This window comes from Microcebus murinus, chromosome 9 (assembly GCF_040939455.1).
Source record: "Microcebus murinus isolate Inina chromosome 9, M.murinus_Inina_mat1.0, whole genome shotgun sequence".
In the NCBI taxonomy this organism is placed as follows: domain Eukaryota; kingdom Metazoa; phylum Chordata; class Mammalia; order Primates; family Cheirogaleidae; genus Microcebus; species Microcebus murinus.
In genome coordinates, this window is record NC_134112.1 from 60038203 (window position 1) to 60058398 (window position 20196).

Below are 20196 nucleotides of genomic sequence, written 5' to 3' on the forward strand. Positions count from 1 at the left end.
TTGTTCAGTGAAGGTTTTGCAGTTTGCTCATCCCTCAATTAATGATGAAGTACTTACTGAATACTTATCCTCTTAAAAAATGACAGCATCACAGAGATAGTACACTTACCAGAAAGAATAAAATGCATCCACATCTTCAAATGATGAATTCATATCACCAAGTTTAGGGACATTTTTTTTATTTGACCATCTAAAATATCAAAAGAACAATTCTATTCAAAAATTTTGTATAAAAGTACAAAAGACCACCTAATTTGTTAAAAGCAATAATAGTTTTTATTAATCCCCTCCAATCTCTCCTTACAATCTCTCCAGCTCAAAAATAGAACTGGAAGGTCAACAGTGGGATGTGAAACAACCCAGGTGTGAGAAAAGTGAGGCCAACGATGGACCCAACTGGGGAGAGAATGGGACAGTCCTTCTAACCACATGTTAGCGTCAGTTTGCCATAGCAGCTGCCAGGCAGGCTTGGAAAAACAGCAGGCCTTTCCCCAAGTTCACTTACTTCTGCATCTAAATAGGCAGCACAGAAGCAACCAGGAGGCCTAGCCCTTTAAAAACTGTTAATATTCACAGAGGGAACTGATTTCCACCCCCTCATCACTACCACCTTCTCTGGTAGAGCCAGACTTCTAGGTTCAGCACTTCACTCATCACCACTGAGAAGGATCCTGAGGCTGTTACTGGCCCATGTTTTCTACTCTACAAAATCATTACACAAAAAATACACTACACCTTTTCTATCACCTGAACAGTATTATTATTCGGCAGCACCAAACTGTTAATTAAAGTTCTCAAACCTGGCTGCACAGCAGAATCACCTGGAAGCAATAAAAATCCCTATGGGTATTCAAACCAATAAACCAGAATCTCTTCACATGGAACTTTTAGGAGTTTTTTCAAGCTCTCCAGGTGATTCCAGTGTGCAGCCAAGATGTGCTTTAAGGAAATCTGCCAATGCAGATGGAACCAAAAATGTAAATATTGGTATTCACTATTTTAAAACAAGCTTTAGGCCAGGTGCGGTGGCTCATGCCTGTAATCCTAGTACTCTGGGAGACCCAGGTAGGAGGATCACTTGAGGTCAGGAGTTCCAGACCAGGCTAAGCAAGAGTGAGACCCCATCTCTACTAAAAATAGAAAAATTAGTTGGGTGTGGTGGTGTGTGTCTGTAATCCCAGCTACTTTGGGGCTTAGGCAGGAGGATCCCTTGAGCCCAGGAGTTTGAGGCTACTGTGACCTAGGTTGGCGCCATGGCACTATAGCTTAGGTGACTTAGCAAGACTCTGTCTCAAATAAAATAAAATAAAACAAACAAGCTTTAATGAAATAAATTATGTTTTAATCTTCTGAGTACCGCATACTAATTGGCTGCACCACTGGAGCTGCTATATGCTTTTGTCTTAAATATAAATACTTTGTCAAAGAAGCTTTACTGATAATCAGATGCTCAAAAAAGAAAAACTTTTTTCAATTGAAAATGAGTCAAATAGAGTAGTGTACCCATTGATAAGGAGGAAAGAAAAGAATGGGAAATTACTGTCACCCAAGTATCATACTACATAAAGTCAGAGACTATTCTTTCCTCCAAAAGAAATTAAAAAAAAAAATCTCATAACTTATAAAAGAATTTCACTATGGAAAAGGTAGAACTTAGGTTCAGAGAGCAGAATAAATGAGAACAGTAAGTTCACCATCAAGGCTCAATATTGTAGAGGGGGAAGAGACTGTGGAAATAGCCTATAAATAAAACTATTATCAGAGGAAAAAGCAGAAACCTGGAAGACTGCAAGAAGCCAGCCAATAGAGCATTATGATCAAAAGGCAAGTGCCTTAACTTACCTGGAATTCCTTTCAAACACTGGGGAAAAAACTTCAAAGAAATTATCCTTTGCTTCACTTTTAGAAGGAACTGAGTTATCAAAAGTAGGATCTACACTGTTAAATGCTCGCCTTTTCACTGGATCAGATAACATTTCATAAGCTGAAAAAAAATTATAAGATCACATCACGATGACTTTATTTTTTTGGTGAGAAAACAAAATTCCCCTCCTTTTAAAAAAGGTTATTAATTTTCACATTTAAAAATTTTGTGTGTTTGCAGGGTGGGGAGGATTTAACTTAGGTAACAATAGCTTTAGCACTACTGGATATAATTGGACTTAGCTCTCCTTCTTTAAGAACTTCTTCTGGTAAATAAGTGACAAACCAATAGTTAAATAATCACCCCTCAAGAGAGCAGATGACTCAAGGGGAAAAGAAATAGCTAGAAAATTAACTGTTAGATTCCACGGTTGTGAAAGATGGAAGCTGTCTTGAGCACCGTGTAAGAGAATGGGCCAAGAAGAGTAAGTCTGAAGTGTGAATACAGTTTCTTAAAAACTAGCATCAACTAAAAATCACATTTAAAAAAACATTTAGAAATGGTGGTTGCCTATATTAATTTGCTTAATGAGGATATGGTTATGTAAATAGCAACAAATAGTTGTGGGGTCTGTACTATGATATAATCAACTTCTTGATTTAAACTATCAAAGCAACTGGAGAACAGTTTAGTTCCATAAAGCATCTGATATGGAGAAAGATCTCAGCATTCTCACCATTAAACATAACACATATGAACTAACTGTAGGATGGAGCTTTGACAAGAATCGCCTGGGGATCCTGTTATATTGCAGATTCTAATTAGCAAGTTGGGGCAAGGCCTAAGATTTTGCATTTCTAACAAGCTGTTAGGTGCTGCTGATGCTACCGTTTGGGAAAACCTCACTTTTGTAGTGAAGCTCGGGGGACATTACTAGAAATAACCTGAAGTAGCTGGAATGTTTTAAAATGCCATTGTACAACTGAAGGAACTACATTATACACAGGAAACCTAGTCCCAGCAAATAATAAATCAACAATTTACTATGAGAAATTCCTGACTCTAAAGTATTTTCTTACCTTTAGTTATGCAAGTGAAGTAATCATTATCTCCTTCTTTTATTGGTTCACCAGCTGCTTTCCGTTTGTCTGGGTGATGTTTTAAAACCATTGCTTTATCTACAAAATGAGTCCGATTTAGATAATCTGTCAGTTTAGGCATCAAAACTGCAGATGAGTTAAATATAGACCATTTCTAAGATTATAATGCTAATTTCAGAATCTTTTCTCCCACAGTAAAATATATACTTATTAAATGTGAAAATTATAGAGAAAGTGAAAGAATTATTTTAAGAATTAGCCAAAGTGGTAGCACCCAAAGATGATGACTATTAACATTTTGGTTGTATTTCCAAGACTCTTTTTTTTCCCCTTAAGCATAAACTTTAAAAAAATTTAGGTGTAATCATATCATATATACAAATTTATAGTTTTTTTCAACTTAATGTTTTAGCTTTTCTATTTTCCAGGTTTTCTGCAAACTCTTCAAAATTTCCTTTTAAATGATTGTTATAGTATTTCAAGTAGATTTATCATAATTTAAGCATTTCTCTACTGTTGGCTAGCTATCTGGATCACTTACAATTTTTCACTACTGTAGGTAATGCTAATTTAAATAATTTTAAATACAACTATTTGTCCATATTTAGGATTCTTTCTTCTTAGGATTTATTCACAGAAGCGAAATTAGTGAATGGAAACATAGGAACAAGCTCCTTTCCAAACGTTATACCACTTCATACTCTTATGTGAATATCCTTCCTTTTCACCACAGCCCCACTAGAACTGGGTCTAAAAATTTGTGATTATTATTGGTGCACAACAATTTCTTTTTTCTATTTTTCATCCTTTAACTGGAAGGAGGAGTTGTCTTAGTTTTCTTTCTTAGTTTGTGTGAATTACTTTCAATAAATACTGGCTAGCTGTTAACATCTATTGAGGATTTAATGTGTCACGTATATTTACAAGTTCATCTTTTCAATAACCCTATGAGGAAAGTACTATTAAATTATTTGCTCCATTTTACAGATGAGGAAAATGAGGCATATTGAGGTAAAGTAACCAAGACCATTGCAACTGCTCCAAGTTCTAGCCAAACTGGGCTCAAATCCAGGCAGCCTGACTCTTCAGCCTGTGTTTGTATGCTGCCTCTCCTAATTCCTTCAGATCTGTTTATTGCTAGTGTTTTTTCCCCCCAACTGTTTGCTTACACTTATGTTTTAGGAAAAATTCAGTCATTTACATACATTTACTGATCGTTTCCTTATAATTTCTTCCAGTGCTTATACCACTTCTAGTTTCATTAAGATTTTCTATAGTTAGACTGAAAAATTTCAAAAAAAATTTTATGACCCAGAGCCACGACCAAGAAGGTTTGAGCAAGTGGACTCCTAGATTGAAAATTTTTAAAATCTTTTAAATCTTCTTGGAACTTTAATACAGGGTAAGAAGTATCTAAGCTTGTCATTTTTCAAAATCCTAATATCATCTAATAATCTTGCCCTTCTCCACTGATTTGTGATGTCTCCTTTAATCATAGTAAATTTTTATGAGAGGTTGTTTTGGTAACTTATTCTTGCCCTGGAATTATCTTTAAACTGACCATAGGTTTCTAATACATTTGATGGTAATTTCCAAAAACTAATAATTTTGTATATTTTTCTTGCATCTAGACACTTAACTCTCCTTTGGTTTTCTAGGTAGATCCTATATTATCTACAAATAATATATTTCTTTCCTTCTTTCCAATAGTTATCCCTTATTTCATAACTTAATTTGTTGACCCAAACTCCCAAAATCACGTGAAAAATGATCAGCACAGGAGTTCCCCTCTGGATTTTAATGGCAATAGCATTAATGACACACAGTTAAAAGTTTGCTAGCCATGAGCCTGAAACACTTATCAAAGTAGGGATTTAACTACATTCTTCTCAAAGTTCTTAACATAAAGGAATGGGTGTTAAATTGTATTCTATGTACTTTCATTATCTACTTACGAAATCATATCTTATCTAAGCTATATTATTTCCTAAATTGGATTCCATCTAATAATCCTTCCTTCACTGATTTGTAATGCCTCCTTTATCATAGTAAATTTTATGAGGGCTTGTTCTATAGTATTTCAGGTTCATAGCCTCAATTTAAAAGGTTAGTTTTGGCCAGGTGGTGGCTCACACCTGTAATCCTAACACTCTGGGAGGCCAAGGTGGGCGGATCGTTTAGAGCTCAGGAGTTTGAGACCAGCCTGAGCAAGAGCAAGACCCTATCTCTACTAAAAACTGAAAGAGTGCTTGCTTCGACAGCACATATACTAAAAAAAAAAAATTGAAAGAAATTAATTGGCCAACTAATATATATAGAAAAAATTAGCCGGGCATGGTGGTGCATGCCTGTAGTCCCAGCTACTTGGGAGGCTGAGGCAGAAGGATTGCTTAAGCCCAGGAGTTTGAGGTTGCTGTGAGCTAGGCTGATGGACAGCACTCACTCTAGCCTGGGCAACAAAGCCAGACTCTGTCTCAAAAAAAAAAAAAAAAATTGGTTAATCCCCCATAATATGATAAAATAAAAGGAAATAAAAACAAACAAAAAAATAGGTCAAGGTAATGAACTTTCTTATGATACAACTCTAGTTGCCATCCTTTAAGTTTTCATAGTAAATGATCTTACTTTTGAAAAAAGAAAAGTCTATGTCTATTAATATAATTTTTATTTCTGCCTAGGCCCAAGAGTATATTCAATTTCCCAAGTGACTGGGTCTCTTTCTTTCCTTTTTTGGTTTAATGTATCTATCGTATTCAATTGAGATAAAATTTACATAAAATGCTCAGACTGTAAGTATTCAGTTCAATGAGTTTTGATAATTATATACACCATGTAACCACCACCAAAAGAATATATAGGCCATTTCTATTACCCATAGAGTTCCCTTGTACCCTTTTCCAATGAACTCCCCTCCCCTATCAACTGACACGACTGAGTTCTGATTCCTGTCACCACAGATTATTTTTGCATGTTCTTAAACTTCAAGTAGACAAAACCTACAGTTGTCTTTGTGTCTGGCTTCTTTTGCTCAACATCATATTTTGATAGTCATCCACATTCTTGTGTGTATTGGCAATTTGTCCTTCTTTAAAATTGCTGAGTAGTATTCCATTGTACCAAAATACAGCAGTTTGCTTATCCATATTCCTGTTGTTTAACAGGGTTTGGGTGTTTTCCAGTTTCTGGATATTCTGAATAAGGCTGCAATAAACATTTTTGTACAAATCTTTTAATGGGAATATTAAGCTTAGTTATTTCTATATATTACCACAAGGGTTCAGAAACATTGACAAATACATTTTTGTTTTTGGGGGGGGTTCAAGGGTTTTCTTCTATTTAAGTGTATCAGTCTCTCCACTAACACCAGATAAGAGGTATTTCTGCATTCTAGGTGGTTCAAACAGAAAAGGAATTTATTGAAGATTATTGGGTAGCTCAAAGAGTCTCCGTGAGAACCAAACCATCAGGCTTGAAGGCTCAAGTATCAAATCATACTGGGTAGTTGGGAAGCATGATGACCCCGTCACTGTTGGGCACAATCATGGTACCTCACACTGCAGATAACAGAGTTCAAGCTACGATCACTGCCAGGTGGTGCTTGCAGCGCTCTTCCACTCCTGCAGCAAAATGGACTCCGTGCAGCAAGGCCTAACTCACAATGTTCTCCTTTGGATTCCAATTGCATGCTGATTAGTGAAACCTAAATCACATGCCTACAAAAGCACTCTAAATCTCAAAATGTCTTATTTAAAATCAGGGAAGTTTTCTTCTTTATTTGAAATTATCATTTCTGTTACATTTATTCTGATTTCTTCTTTAGGGAAATCTAGCACCTCTTTATTCTTTCCCTCTGAATCTTGGGAATATTCCTCAGGGTTGTCCTCTACTGATTTCTAATTGTACACAGAACTTGGTAATTTTAAATTCTGCTCTCATATTTTTGGTTTCCAGGTAACTGAAAGATGTGGCCTTGCAAAAATAACAGGAAAATACCTAATCCCACGATTTCCCCAGTAATGGCTTAAAGATCAGTCCTATGAGTTCTCTAACAGGCACTCTGCAGCTCTGTTTTGCACAACTTCTCAAAAGAGCTGAACGAAGGGAAAAGAGATGTAAATCTCTCTTTCAAAATTGCTTTTTTGAGAATCTGCTTTTACAGAGTCACATCTGTGATAATCCCTTCTCCGCAGAAGGGCAGGAAACCAACTCCTGGACTTTGAGATCCTTGCAGTTTTTGTTATCTACCTGCTGCCAAGAAGAAATAAAGGAGCAGATGCAGCAGTTTATCGACTATACCCTGCCATTTTTACAACCCCCTTTAAAAATCTGATAGATAGCTGGTTTTGGGGGCTAGCACATTCTTCCTCTTGCTGGTTCTTTTCCCTTCCCCCAGGGAAAAGTAAATAAACATCTTCTTTCTACCCTAATCTCTGTTTGGAAAAATCTTTCTCAAAACCCACATGCACCAGCATCACCACCCTAATAGTAATCTCTACTTATTTTTTCCTATTCTCTTTCTGCAATGCCTACCTCATCCCTTAATGCAGTGTCTTCATAACTCACTGACAACATGTAATAGATACTTAACGTTTTTTATCCATACGAAGAAGTCTTAGGGGTGGATGTCTCAATTTTTTTGTTGGATAGTCTCTTAATGCTGCACTTTTTTTTCTATATTGATTTCTCTGCCTAATCATCTTTGATCACCCCTGTATATTAGAGAACCCTAACTATCCCATGTTCTCTGTCCCTGGGTAGTGGGGAGAGGAAGTGAAGAACACAAGATGTTACCCCAATTTTGAAAAATAAGGTAAAGGGAGCCAAAGAACATTGTCAGTTTGAAAGGAAACAAAGGTAATTTGGGAACAGCTGTTGTAAGTTTATTGAAATTTCAGACAGTTTCTCAGGTGCTTTGAGGGTACATAAGCAAAGGAGGTCTTTTTTTTTTTTTTTGAGACAGAGTCTCACTCTGTTGCCCAGCTAGAGTGCTGTATGGTGTTAGCCTAGCTCACAGCAACCTCAAACTCCTGGGCTCAAGCGATCCTTCTGCCTCAGCCTCCCAAGTAGCTGGGACTACAGGCATGCACCACCACGCCCAGCTAATTTTTTCTATATATTTTTAGTTGGCCAATTAATTTCTTTCAATTTTTAGTAGAGATGGGGTCTTGCTCTTGCTCAGACTGGTCTTGAACTCCTGACCTTAAGTGATCCTCCTGCCTTGGCCTCCCAGAGTGTTAGGATTACAGGCATGAGCCACCGCGCCTGGCCAAAGGCGCTCTTATTGTACATTCATATTGCTATTGTTATAAAAAGTCTCTAAATATGATTTTTAATTTTTAAAAAGCTTGATGCAAAAGTTTTCAATTTCAAATATAACAAATATTTTAAGATAAAATTATCCAATCTAGAAAATTCAAATTACCAAACACTATTTTCATGCAAAGAATATCAAACCTATATGCATCATTTGCCAGTGTGATAACTTTTACTTTAAGAAAAAAATTACATAAATAATTTAAATGTCACCTTTAGTACTCAAGTACTTTCTTCTACTCATCATTCAATTTTTCTGGTAATTTATTCTTTACCGATAATGCAGAAAAGGAAAAAAAGAACACTTACTTTATTTACCCTTAATTAACTTCCTAATTTTCATTATAATCATTCAAAATATATTGAACAAAAATAAAACTCTTTGTAAGAAGATGCAAGAACTCAAAGGACCTAAAATACTATCAGACTTACATTTTTACTAGATTTGTTTGTGCTAATTGTAGATTTGCAAACACAAACTTTGCGTTTAAATTTTTGGACTACACTTTCAGGAAGCAGTAAGTAGCAACTGTTTTATAGTGACAGAGAGAAGAGAATGACAGTTTCCTTCTGAATAAATACTGACAGAATATTCAACAAGGGTGGCAGTGAGTAAATTATAACTTCCCTTACTGTAAGCAATCTCTGCACTGGTGTTGCAAAACTTCTGGCTACAGAATACATATTCAAAAATCAATTTCTAGGCCGGGCGCTGTGGCTCACGCCTGTAATCCTAGCTCTTGGGAGGCCGAGGCGGGCGGATTGCTCAAGGTCAGGAGTTCAAAACCAGCCTGAGCAAGAGCGAGACCCCGTCTCTACTATAAATAGAAAGAAATTAATTGGCCAACTGATATATATATAAAAAATTAGCCGGGCATGGTGGCGCATGCCTGTAGTCCCAGCTACCCGGGAGGCTGAGGCAGAAGGATCACTCGAGCCCAGGAGTTTGAGGTTGCTGTGAGCTAGGACGCCACGGCACTCACTCTAGCCTGGGCAACAAAGCGAGACTCTGTCTCAAAAAAAAAAAAAAAAAAAAAAAATCAATTTCTATTATGCCAATAAAAAGAGTAGACTTAATAGAAGCAAATGGATGTTTCTTTTATAATTTATTGCATCTCTTTAAACTTCAGAGAAAGAAACAAAGGATCACTTTGAAACAATTATTTTGATGGTTCAAAAGCACTTCTGATTCACAAATGTATATATATCAAGACATATTTGGTGGCCAGGCGCGGTGGCTCACGCCTGTAATCCTAGCTCTCTGGGAGGCCGAGGCAGGTGGATTGCTCAAGGTCAGGAGTTCAAAACCAGCCTGAGCAAGAGTGAGACCCCGTCTCTACTATAAATAGAAAGAAATTAATTGGCCAACTGATATATATATAAAAAATTAGCCAGGCATGGTGGCACATGCTTGTAGTCCCAGCTACTCGGGAGGCTGAGGCAGAAGGATCGCTCAAGCCCAGGAGATTGAGGTTGCTGTGAGCTAGGCTGACGCCACGGCACTCACTCTAGCCTGGACAACAAAGCGAGACTCTGTCTCAAAAAAAAAAGACATATTTGGTATTTGCATGCTATCCTTTCATATAGTAAAACTTTGCAAACACTTTTATATTGCAAGTGGACTTTTCTGGCATTTATGTATATTGGAATAACTATTCACATGCATTAATAGATGTTTTGTCTAAAATCATGCCAGCCTTTTAGGAAATCTAGTAATATGACTAAAATGATATGACAAATTCCTTCCCTTTGTTAAAAAAATTATTTCCTGTGATTTTCCTAAATGTAAGCATTAATGGGGAAAATTTTGAGTTTATCTACTATCTTAAGTCTTGACTAGTACTTTTCAACATAAGAGTTCTTATCCAGTTATCTTCCTCCAGGTACAATACTTTCTCTTCTCAACTGGCCTTGACTTCCTACTTTTTTTTCATATGGCCTCAATCTTACCTCCTCTGACCTCAATATCCATTCTCTAGAGTGGAGGGCAGAACATTCTCCTAAGATAAAACACAGAAATCTAATCACCTTCACCTCTTCCACTAAACTTTACTAATCAGGTGAACTGAATGTGTGTGTAAGACATTATGTCCATAGGAATGCAAAGGATAGGACATTTAGGAGCATTAAGGGATGTTATTTTATAAGGCATATGAAGACTAGGTTACCAACATCTTCCCTGCTCCCCTTAGCACTCCTCAAAATTTTAACCTTGTCAACAAAAATAACAATGAAGCACTGGATAACTCTTTCTTGGATAGAGATACGGTGATATCAAGTAAAATGGAAAAATCTAAGAAACAAGGCAACTTCCACTAAGTACAGCCACTCGTACTTCCAAAGAGAAGTGAAATATTATTTTTTAAAAGCTAGACTGGGCGCGGTGGCTCACGCCTGTAATCCTAGCACTCTGGAAGGCTGAGGTGGGTGGATTACTCCAGGTCAGGAGTTCGAAACCAGCCTGAGCAAGAGCGAGACCCCATCTCTACTATAAATAGAAAGAAATTAATTGGCCAACTAATATATATAGAAAAAATTAGCCGGGCATGGTGGCGCATGCCTGTAGTCCCAGCTACTTGGGAGGCTGAGGCAGAAGGATCGCTTGAGCCCAGGAGTTTGAGGTTGCTGTGAGCTAGGCTGACGCCACGGCACTCACTCTAGCCTGGGCAACAAAGCAAGACTCTGTCTCAATAAATAAATAAATAAAAATAAAAGCTTGCAACTGGGAGAATGTTCTTTAACCTGACACACACACACACACACACACACACACACACACTTCTTATGCTTAATGGGAAAGTCCATACGTGAAACTGATTGCTTTTTTCTGGTTCCGAAGGTAAAGGAGACTGTGGTTTTACATTGTTATGACAATTTAACATATGCTGTTAAATGTAAAGTTATGGGTACAGACTATGATACTGTATTTTTCAAAAGGTTATCATTTCCTATACCAGATATTTGGTTATTTCAAAATGACTAAGTACTTACGAGCTGCTTTGATCTGTCTTTGTGTAGCTTTGTATCTTACATGGCCAAGTCCAAGAACTGCATAATGATCTTGGTTCTGATAAACACATAAAAGGGAATTAAGTTTGAAATGGAACAATATATCATTTCCCAAAATGATGCTTCCATATCAGGAAACCAGTGAGAAGTTCTTTATAAAATGGGTTCTGTGATCATGTAAGTTTGGGAAATACAGACTTATGTATAAACTTCTTGATGATTTGTATGCACATAAGGTTAATAAAGAAAGGCACAGAGAAGTCCTGCAACTAAAAAAAACCAAATAAACAAACAGAAACCTATAAAACCCAGCATTTTCTAAACTAACTTAACCAAAGAATGCTTTTTTCTTTTAACACCAATAAATAGCCATTCTTAAGGAATAATCTAGGCACATTTCAGAACCAAAGGGAGCATTATAGTAGCCCCAGTAGACTGTGACAGTGTACAATAACAGTATAGAACTAAAAGCCATGAGGAGCAAAGGAGGTAGGTTGTGTGAAAATTTTGAGAAACTGAGGAATGAGGATTTTCTGGATTGGAAGCACTGTTTTCATTTCTGCTTTGATAAACATGCTAGCAAATTTAGAAGCTTAGGCAGTAACTGGAGGGCTCCCTAAAGAAGTCTAATGGTGTATTTTGTCTTGGAGAGTAAGATTAGCTATCAAGTGGAGATGAAGGGGAGTTGAGGGCATAAAACATGGGAGTAAAAAAGTTAAATAAGGCTGAGTGGTTTTCCTTTAAACTCAAGATTCCAAACTTCACATGTATGGGCTCCTTATTATGCCATGCAGTCATATTGTGTCCCAGGCAGCTCATTGCTCCACTCCCTAAGATAGCTATTTTATAACCTTATGTCCTCCAGTCTCACCTCAAACTGCACAAACCATCCTCCACTTTCTGGCTGACAGCCTTGCCTCCTGCTTAAATAAAAAACTGAAACTATCCCAAACTCATCAAATTGTATACATTAAACATGCATAGGGTTTTTTTTTTTTTATACAAATCATACCTTAATAAAACATAAAAATATTAAAATTATCCTACTAAAATTCCAGCATCTTTCTACCACTCTACCTGCATCTGTACATCTTTTCCTCTTCCCTCCATTCACAATTGAGAAAGCCTCTCCTGTTAAATTACTCCATCTTTCTTCTTAGTTCTGAACCCCATTCTAAGTCTTCTCAAAGATTAGCATCTTTCAGCTATTTCCTAACTTTCAACTGGATTATTCTTATCAGTGCAAAAAGATGCTGTTCTCTCTCATCTTTGAAACCTCTTCTAGTTACTGCCCCATACCTCTGCCCATCAGGGTTAAACTTCCTGAAACAGCTGTCCACTCAACATTCTTACTTCCCTCACATTCATTTTTCAACCCACTCCAATCTGGTTCCACTCTATTCACTCTCACCCCAGGTGCTATGAAACTGTTTTCTTCAGTATCAATTTCCACCCTCACTTGACGTCAACTTCCAATGGCAACACAGCTGACTCCTTCCTTGAAACACTATCATCCTTCTGTGAATCCACTGCTCCCTGTTTTCCTCCCACTTTGCAGTAGCTTTTGTCAGCCACCTTTACTGATGGCTGATGACCACTACTTGATGACCTTCAAAACTCAGTCCTGGGGTTTCCTTTTCTCTTGCTTTATACTTTGTGGTCCTAAGTAAGTGCATCCAATCCCAAGATATAATATAGTATTTTGTATATGCTGATGACACCCCTCACCAAGTAGTGCAAACTTCTGCTCTGAACTCCATAGCACGCACCTCCATCTCTCTAACCTCCTGCCTTGGTCACCCACAACCAAATACAAGACTAACTGGTGTTTTGGTTCCTTGAAGATCTGGGTTCTTTTCCACCTCAGGGCCTCACCTGCTATTCTCCCCACAGGACAAATTCTTTCCCCACTCTTCATGTGACTGCCATCTTTGTATCCTTTGAGTCTCAGCTGAATGTCATCACTTTATTTAAAAATAAAGAACCTTTTCCTCCATCTCCGTTTGTTTTGTTGTTGTTTCCTCGAAAGTACTTAAAATTGGGCAGTGCTTAAAACTCTCCAATAGCTTTCCACTAACTACTCCTTGCCACTCACTCTGCCACTCTGCCACTCACTTTCCACTACTACTATTCCTTGCCTCTCACTCTGCCACTCACTTTCCACTAACTACTCCTTGCCTCTCACTCTGTTCCAGCCACTTGCCCTTTTTCAGTTTCTGGCACATTCAAAACTTCTTTCTGCATCTGTACAAGCTCTCTGCCTAGAATGCTATTCTCCCTGAGAATATCATGCAGGTTTAGCTTAAATGTCAATTGCATGGGCCTTTCCCAACTACTTAATCTAAAGTAGTCACCTGAGCATTCTATCACATTACCCTATTCTAATTTTTTGCCCAGCACTTGCTGGTCACATGTTCTTGACTGTTTACTTATTCTTTGCCTGCTCACTGCAATATAAGCTACACAGGAACGGTGATATTGTCATGTTCAGCACAGTATCCTCAGCACCTAGAACAGTGTCTGACATGTAACAGGTGCTTGATCTATATTTGATGAATGAAACAATTAAGTGAACAAATGAATGAATCCTGCTATCCTGCTTTGATGTCATTTATTACTTTCTATACCAAAGACCTTTCATATCCTTCCTTTTCTCTCTCATAGATCTGAGCATTCCACAATTCTATCTTCTCCCGACTCTGTCTTCTCAAGTTACTATCTTTTCTTATTTTCTTTACAATATACTTTTTGAAAGAGTATTTTACACTTAGATCTCTACTTAATCACCTCCTAATCACTCCTCAACCCACTGCAATCTCTTGCCTTCCCAATCACTTTACTGGAACTGCCTTCAGTGAGGACACCTGAACTTCTAGTTTGCCAAATGCAGTGGCTTTTTTTAACTTCTCACGTTATGTGATTGACCTCTGAAGCAGTGACACTGGTGACTCTTTTTTCCTTCTCCAGACTTCCTCCTCCCTATGGTTCTGGAAGAATATAGTGCCTGATGTTCAATATACCTTTGTGAACAAACGTCTTTTTTTCTTTCTACTTCTTTTTACCCTTCTTAGTATCCTTTGCTGCTTCTCCTCCCCTGCCTACCCATCAAATACCCATGCTCTTCAATGTGAGTCCTTTTCTTTTGAAACTGATGATGATGATGGTAGGGCAATCAGCTAACACTTTCTGAGTGCCCCTTTTTTCCCTTTCCCTTTCCTTCTTTCTTTTCTCTCTCTCTTTCTTTCTTTCTGGAGACAGGATCTTGCTCTGTCCTCCAGACTGGAGTGCAGTGGTGTGATCATAGTTCACCGAAGCCTCAAACTCCTAGGCTCAAGTGACCCTCCTGCCTCAGTCTTCTGAGTAGCCTCTGGCTATAGGCATGTGCCACAATTAGAGACTACAGGCATTAGCACCTGGCTAATTTCTTTATTTTTTATAGAGGGGTCTCACTATCTTGATAAGGATGGTCTTGAACTCTTGGCCTCAAGTGATTCTCCTGCCTCAGCCACCCAAAGTGCTGAGATTATAGGTGCGAGCCACTACACCAGGCCTACTTTTCTAAGTGCTTTATACATATGCTTTATCTCATTTGGTGCTCCAAATAACCTATGAGACAGGAATTCTTATTATCCACTATTTGTTTTAGCATTTATCACACACCAAATACTAAGTTAAGTGCTTTATATGCATAATCTCACTAATCCTCACTATAATCCTTCAAGCTATTAATACACTCACTGTTACCAACAAGGGAAATTAGGTATAGATATGTCCAGTGACTTTCCAAAGGTCCCAGTGCACTAAATGGAAGAACCAGATTTGAATTCAGGCATTTCTAACTCCATAGCATACACATATAAGTATTATACTAGTGCCTACTCAAGCACCTGTTTGTCTATATTCCTTTCCCCGGCTGATGTCATTCAATTCCTCATAGCCTCAACTACCACTATGTACCAGTGACTTCAAAATGTCTTTGGTTCTAACCTCTTTTCAGAGTCACAGACCAATTTCTAACCATGTACTTGAAAACTTCACCAGTACAGTACTAAAACCTCACTCTTAACATAGCCAAACTTCTAGGCACAAACAACACTCCCCAAAAACCTCCTCATCCTAGATTCCACTGTTGGTGACTGACATCACACTCCAACAGGTCACTCAAGCCAGAATGCTGGGAGTCCTTCTGAATACCTCTCTTTTTCTTATGTGACACAGCCAAAGTTACCAAAGCCTGTCAATTTGACCTCCAAAACAACAAATCTGTCCCCTTTTCTTCAAATCTCGGCCATAGGTTTAGTTCAAATCCTTATTCACAGACTTGGATTAGAGCACTAGCCCTGTTAACAACGAACTATTCACTTCCCCTTCAGAGCCTTCCTCCTTTTCCAAGCAATTTTCTGTACTGCCACTAGAATTACTTTTCTAAAAATTAACTCAGAAACTTTGATGACCTCCTACCGCCCCTAAAATGAAATTGTAACTCCTTCCTTAGCATGGCATAAAAAGGACACAATAGCATTTGGTGTAGAGCCCTTTGCAGGCCTAATTTCTCACCATCATCCCTCATGTGCCCTACTTTACCCTCTAATCCCTGAAAAGGCCATTGACATATTCTTTTACTCCTTTGTGCCTTTGCATATCAATTCCTTCGGCCTAGAATGCCTTATCTCCCTTCTCTACTTCATTGTTGCTCATCTTTTTAAGACCAGCTCAAATATTTTCTCTCCCATGAAACCTTCATGGGTTTTGCCAGCAGAGAGAGAATTCTATAGCTAGTGCTGTCCCACTCAGGGCTTAGCAAGAAACAGGTGCTCAATTATGGTTCTCTTGCTGAACTATCTTAAGACATGGTTTATTAATGGAAAACTCATGGGAAGATTGCCTTTGTCTAACAAAGTATCTGAATGAACAAAAGATTATGATATTAAATACCTTCCAGTCTTTGGGATCAAGTGTTTTCAGCATGGGAAACTCTTCTAGCTGCAATTCTTCATCTTCTGATTCCTCTGATAACTCTTTCTTATCCTCCAGTTCCTGAAAAGAGGCAGAAGCATTTCTGTTTCTCCTCTTAACAAAAGCTTCAAACCATCTTCCCACAGGTTCAACTTGACAGAGTGTAGAAGCTGTGATTGAAAGTGTTAAGAGAGGCTTCAATGTATTGCATGGAATAAATCTGTTTCAAGGCAATAAATTTTTTTAGGAAGTAAGGTCAAAACAGTGATACTATCAGAATACAATTTTTAAAACCATCAACTAAGAAAATAATTACAGTCACCTATCCAGTTTACATGTGGGTTAGCAAGAAATTATCATATTCTAATATTCAATCAACCACTTCCAGTTATCTGACAAAGCACTCAGCAATGTCAACAATAAATCAAAACTTTTCTGAGGATATGAGGAAGGCGAGGAACATAAAGAGATGTTGCAAACTGCTTTACATTTAGACCAATAATTGTAATGAAGCAATTAATAGTGATAAGCTGTTACCAAGAGCTAGCCTGGTCAAACACAAAAAAATCTAAAAACAGTTTAAACTATCTTATTTATTAAAATCCTGAATTGAGACAACTCTTAAAAATTTTAAGGGTTCACTAGCAAGGATTTGTTCTGAAAGACAATCTGCCAAGCAGCTAATGGGGATTTACAGCTGTGCTGTTCTGGAACAAGCTCTTGATCTGAAACCACAGCTCTAGGTTTTAGTCTATGTCTGGCAACTAGTGGCTATGTAACCTGAAATGATTCTGGGATGTCTTAACCTGCAAAATGGGAACAATACCTATCTTATTAAGTTCCTAGGAAGACTGAATGTAAAATCATAACAGCACTCTGAAAATCACAAACTTGTAGAAAAGTCATTATCTATTTCTGAGAAGTGGGATAAGTCACTGTACATCTGCATATTAGCACTTCAAAAAAGGTAATCTGGATCAGGAAGAAATTCCTGAACATCTCTCTCTTTTTTTTTTTTTTGAGACAGAGTCTCGCTCTGTTGCCCAGGCTAGAGTGCCATGGCCTCAGCCTATCTCACAGCACCCTCAAACTCCTGGGCTCAGGCGATCCTCTTGCCTCAGACTCTTGAGTAGCTGGGACTACAGGCATGCGCCACCATGCCTGGCTAATTTTTTCTATTTATTTTTAGTTGGCCAATTAATTTCTTTCTATTTTTAGTAGAGACAGGTCTCGCTCTTGTTGAGCTCAAGCAATCCGCCCACCTCGGCCTCCCAGAGTGCTAGGATTACAGGCGTGAGCCACCTCGCCCAGCCTGAACATCTTAATTTTAATTTCATATTCCATAAGAAAGCAAAAAGTTTTTTTCTGTTTAGTAATGAATTAACTTAGCTGAGTTCTCCTTTGTACTTAATGGCCACAGTTTTCTAAAAAGCTGACTTTTCATGTTGTAATTAGTTTGGGAAATTAAGATTTCCTCGACCTTACACAGGAGAGGCTTTAAACACTACTATGTCCAAGAAGTACTACCTGTGTAGAGCGAGTGTGGCTTTTTAGAACACTGCCTTTCAAGCCTTTTCATCTAGTTTTAAGATACACAGCGACAAACAAACGCAACACATGCCATAGGATATGTTCAAAATCACATTCAACTAGCGCCTGTGGGAATTAATGTAGATCAATGAAACTGGAAACTCTAAGTTTATAATACCCACGACTGTCCATGGCTATAAATCTAAAAACCTACGTAGGACAAGTTTCACCTGTAATGAATGCCTTTAATTCTATATATACAGATATTTCCAGTGGCACAGGCAAAGGTCTTTTAAAACTTAGTATGACATGCAGTGTCCGAGTTTTGACATTGGAAAAACTAAGCAGGAGCAAACGTAGAGAAGGAGAAAGGTGTTTAACAGAGCGTTAGCAGCAAAGCTTTGTATAACCCCAGGCACGTGCGCTGCGGGTAGTCTTTTCGCTGTAGGCAAGGAGATGCTTATGGGCACCTTACTGGGTTACTGGGGGGATTCAGTCCCAAACTGCTCAACCCAATCCATGAATCAGCAGCCGCGAGAGGAGGAGGCAACCGTGGAAGCAAAAGGAAGACGCCCCTCACCCTCCTTCCTTCCAATCTACGGTAGGATTACTTTAAAGCACGGAGCAAAAGGGCGCTCGTCATGGCGCTACATGTTCTGGAGCTAGCCACCAGGGTCAAGGGTAGACAGAAATCAGGGTTGCAGAGCCAGGGGCGGCTGAGGCGGGACGGAGCCAGGGTTGGGTGGGCACTTACCGGAGATCAGCGCGTGGGTGACGGCTGTGCCTTGGCCGTCTGCGGCGCTGGGCAGGAGCAGCATGATGGCGCCGGGTGTAGCCCTGCGGGTGCAGCGGTTCCAGTTCCAGGCGGAGGGCGCTTAGCGTCCCCTCCAGCTCTACCTCTCAGTCCGAGCCTCGCGCCTTGGCTCTACGACGCCCAGGAACCGGCGCATGGAGACGACTAATAATCACTTCCGGGATGGATCTTTCGTGGTGCTGTCGCCAATTCCACCCCCGGCCTCCCCCGCCAACGTGTGCGGCAGCTTGGTTCCTTTACTGACTCAGATCCGGCTGGACACCAAGGCGCATGAAAGAACGGTTCCTAGACCGTTCGGTCTTCCTGTAAAAGAATTATTGTTTTCCTCGTCCTGGTGCAATACATACAACATAATTTTTAAAAGCAGCTCCTGTTATATATTTTTTATTTTTAAGTTCCTACTACTTTATATATTAGTCTGAACCTAACCAGTGATTTTCCCAGTAGCTCTACTTGTCTATAAAAAAAAATGAAAATACCTGTCTGCACTAGTATTGACAGTATAATATATACATCCACAGGCAATTATGCGTGTAAATCCCTGATGCACTTGTGTTTACCATAATAATAGCATCTAACATGTATTGTGCTATTACTAAGTAATATACTTGCATTATCCCTTCACAATACTCATTTAGAGAAGAAACCTCTCTCTACTATTAGATTCTATTCCAAGGCCACCATTTTTTTACCCTGCTTTAGTGGAATGAAGTTTTCTTTCAATATATCCCCATTTATAGGAATTTGGAACTTAATTGTTTAATGTATAGTATTGTACTGTAGTATTATACTATTGTATTCTTACTCTATGCTTCCTTCTAGGACTATGGTCAAAAGTGAAAACCAGTGGAAGGAAACCAGTGGATGAAAGCTTGCCTGCAAAAGCAGTATCTGGAACAGGTTGGGCATAATGGACTTGATGTCCCACTGTTTAGCAAGGAGCACCAGAAATTACTAAATTATTCTATAGGAATGACATTTTCACATTAAATACATTGAATTGGTCCATATAGCTTCTGCATGACAAAACTGTTCCTTCAAAATTGACATTTCAAGCAGGCGTGGTGGTTCAAGCCTGTAATCTTAGCACTGTGGGGGGCTGAGCGGGGGATCACTTGAGCTCAGAAGTTCAAGACCAGCCTGAGAAACAGTGAGACCACATTTCTACCCAAAATAGAAAAAGTTAGCCAGGAGTGGTGGCGCATGCCTGTAGTCTCAGCTACTAGCGAGGCTGAGTCAGAAGGATAGCTTGAGCCCAGGAGTTTGAGGTTGCAGTGAGCTATGATGACACCACTGCACTTTAGCTGGGGGAACAGAGTGAGACTCCAACCAAAAAAAAAAAAAAAAATTTGACATTTCAAAAATTAAATTAATCATCTTCCCCCATACCTCTTCCTGACCCCTTTCTCTATTAATGCAGACACTGTTAAAACAGGCTCCACAGTGTAAAGAAACCTGATAACACTTTCTTAATAATTTTTCCCCCCTCACACCTTCCATTCATTCTTACCATCACCTCTAAGGTCACAGTTTTTTTTTTTTTAAATTGTACTAAAATACAAATAACATGAAGTTTACCATCTGTACATTTTTAAGTCAGTGATGCTAAA

The 20196-nt window shown here is 38.6% G+C and overlaps 1 protein-coding gene across 2 annotated transcripts in view; it reads right to left on the reverse strand.

Annotated features, from left to right (window-relative positions):
• The window catches only part of DNAJC2 (DnaJ heat shock protein family (Hsp40) member C2), a 30873-nt gene extending 12047 nt beyond the window's left edge, over positions 1-18826 (reverse strand). Inside the window, exons 1-6 of one of the 2 annotated variants that reach the window (XM_012747082.3) lie at positions 18527-18826; positions 16222-16323; positions 11269-11344; positions 2944-3042; positions 1843-1984; positions 110-190 (exon numbers count right to left, since the gene is read on the reverse strand). In XM_012747082.3, the coding sequence (XP_012602536.1) occupies positions 110-190; positions 1843-1984; positions 2944-3042; positions 11269-11344; positions 16222-16254 (431 nt within the window). In that variant the 5' untranslated portion in view covers positions 16255-16323; positions 18527-18826. Of the gene's footprint in view, positions 1-109; positions 191-1842; positions 1985-2943; positions 3043-11268; positions 11345-16221; positions 16413-18526 lie in introns of both variants that reach the window. The other variant, XM_012747074.3, reaches the window with a different exon arrangement.
• Between the last annotated feature and the right edge of the window lie 1370 nt (positions 18827-20196).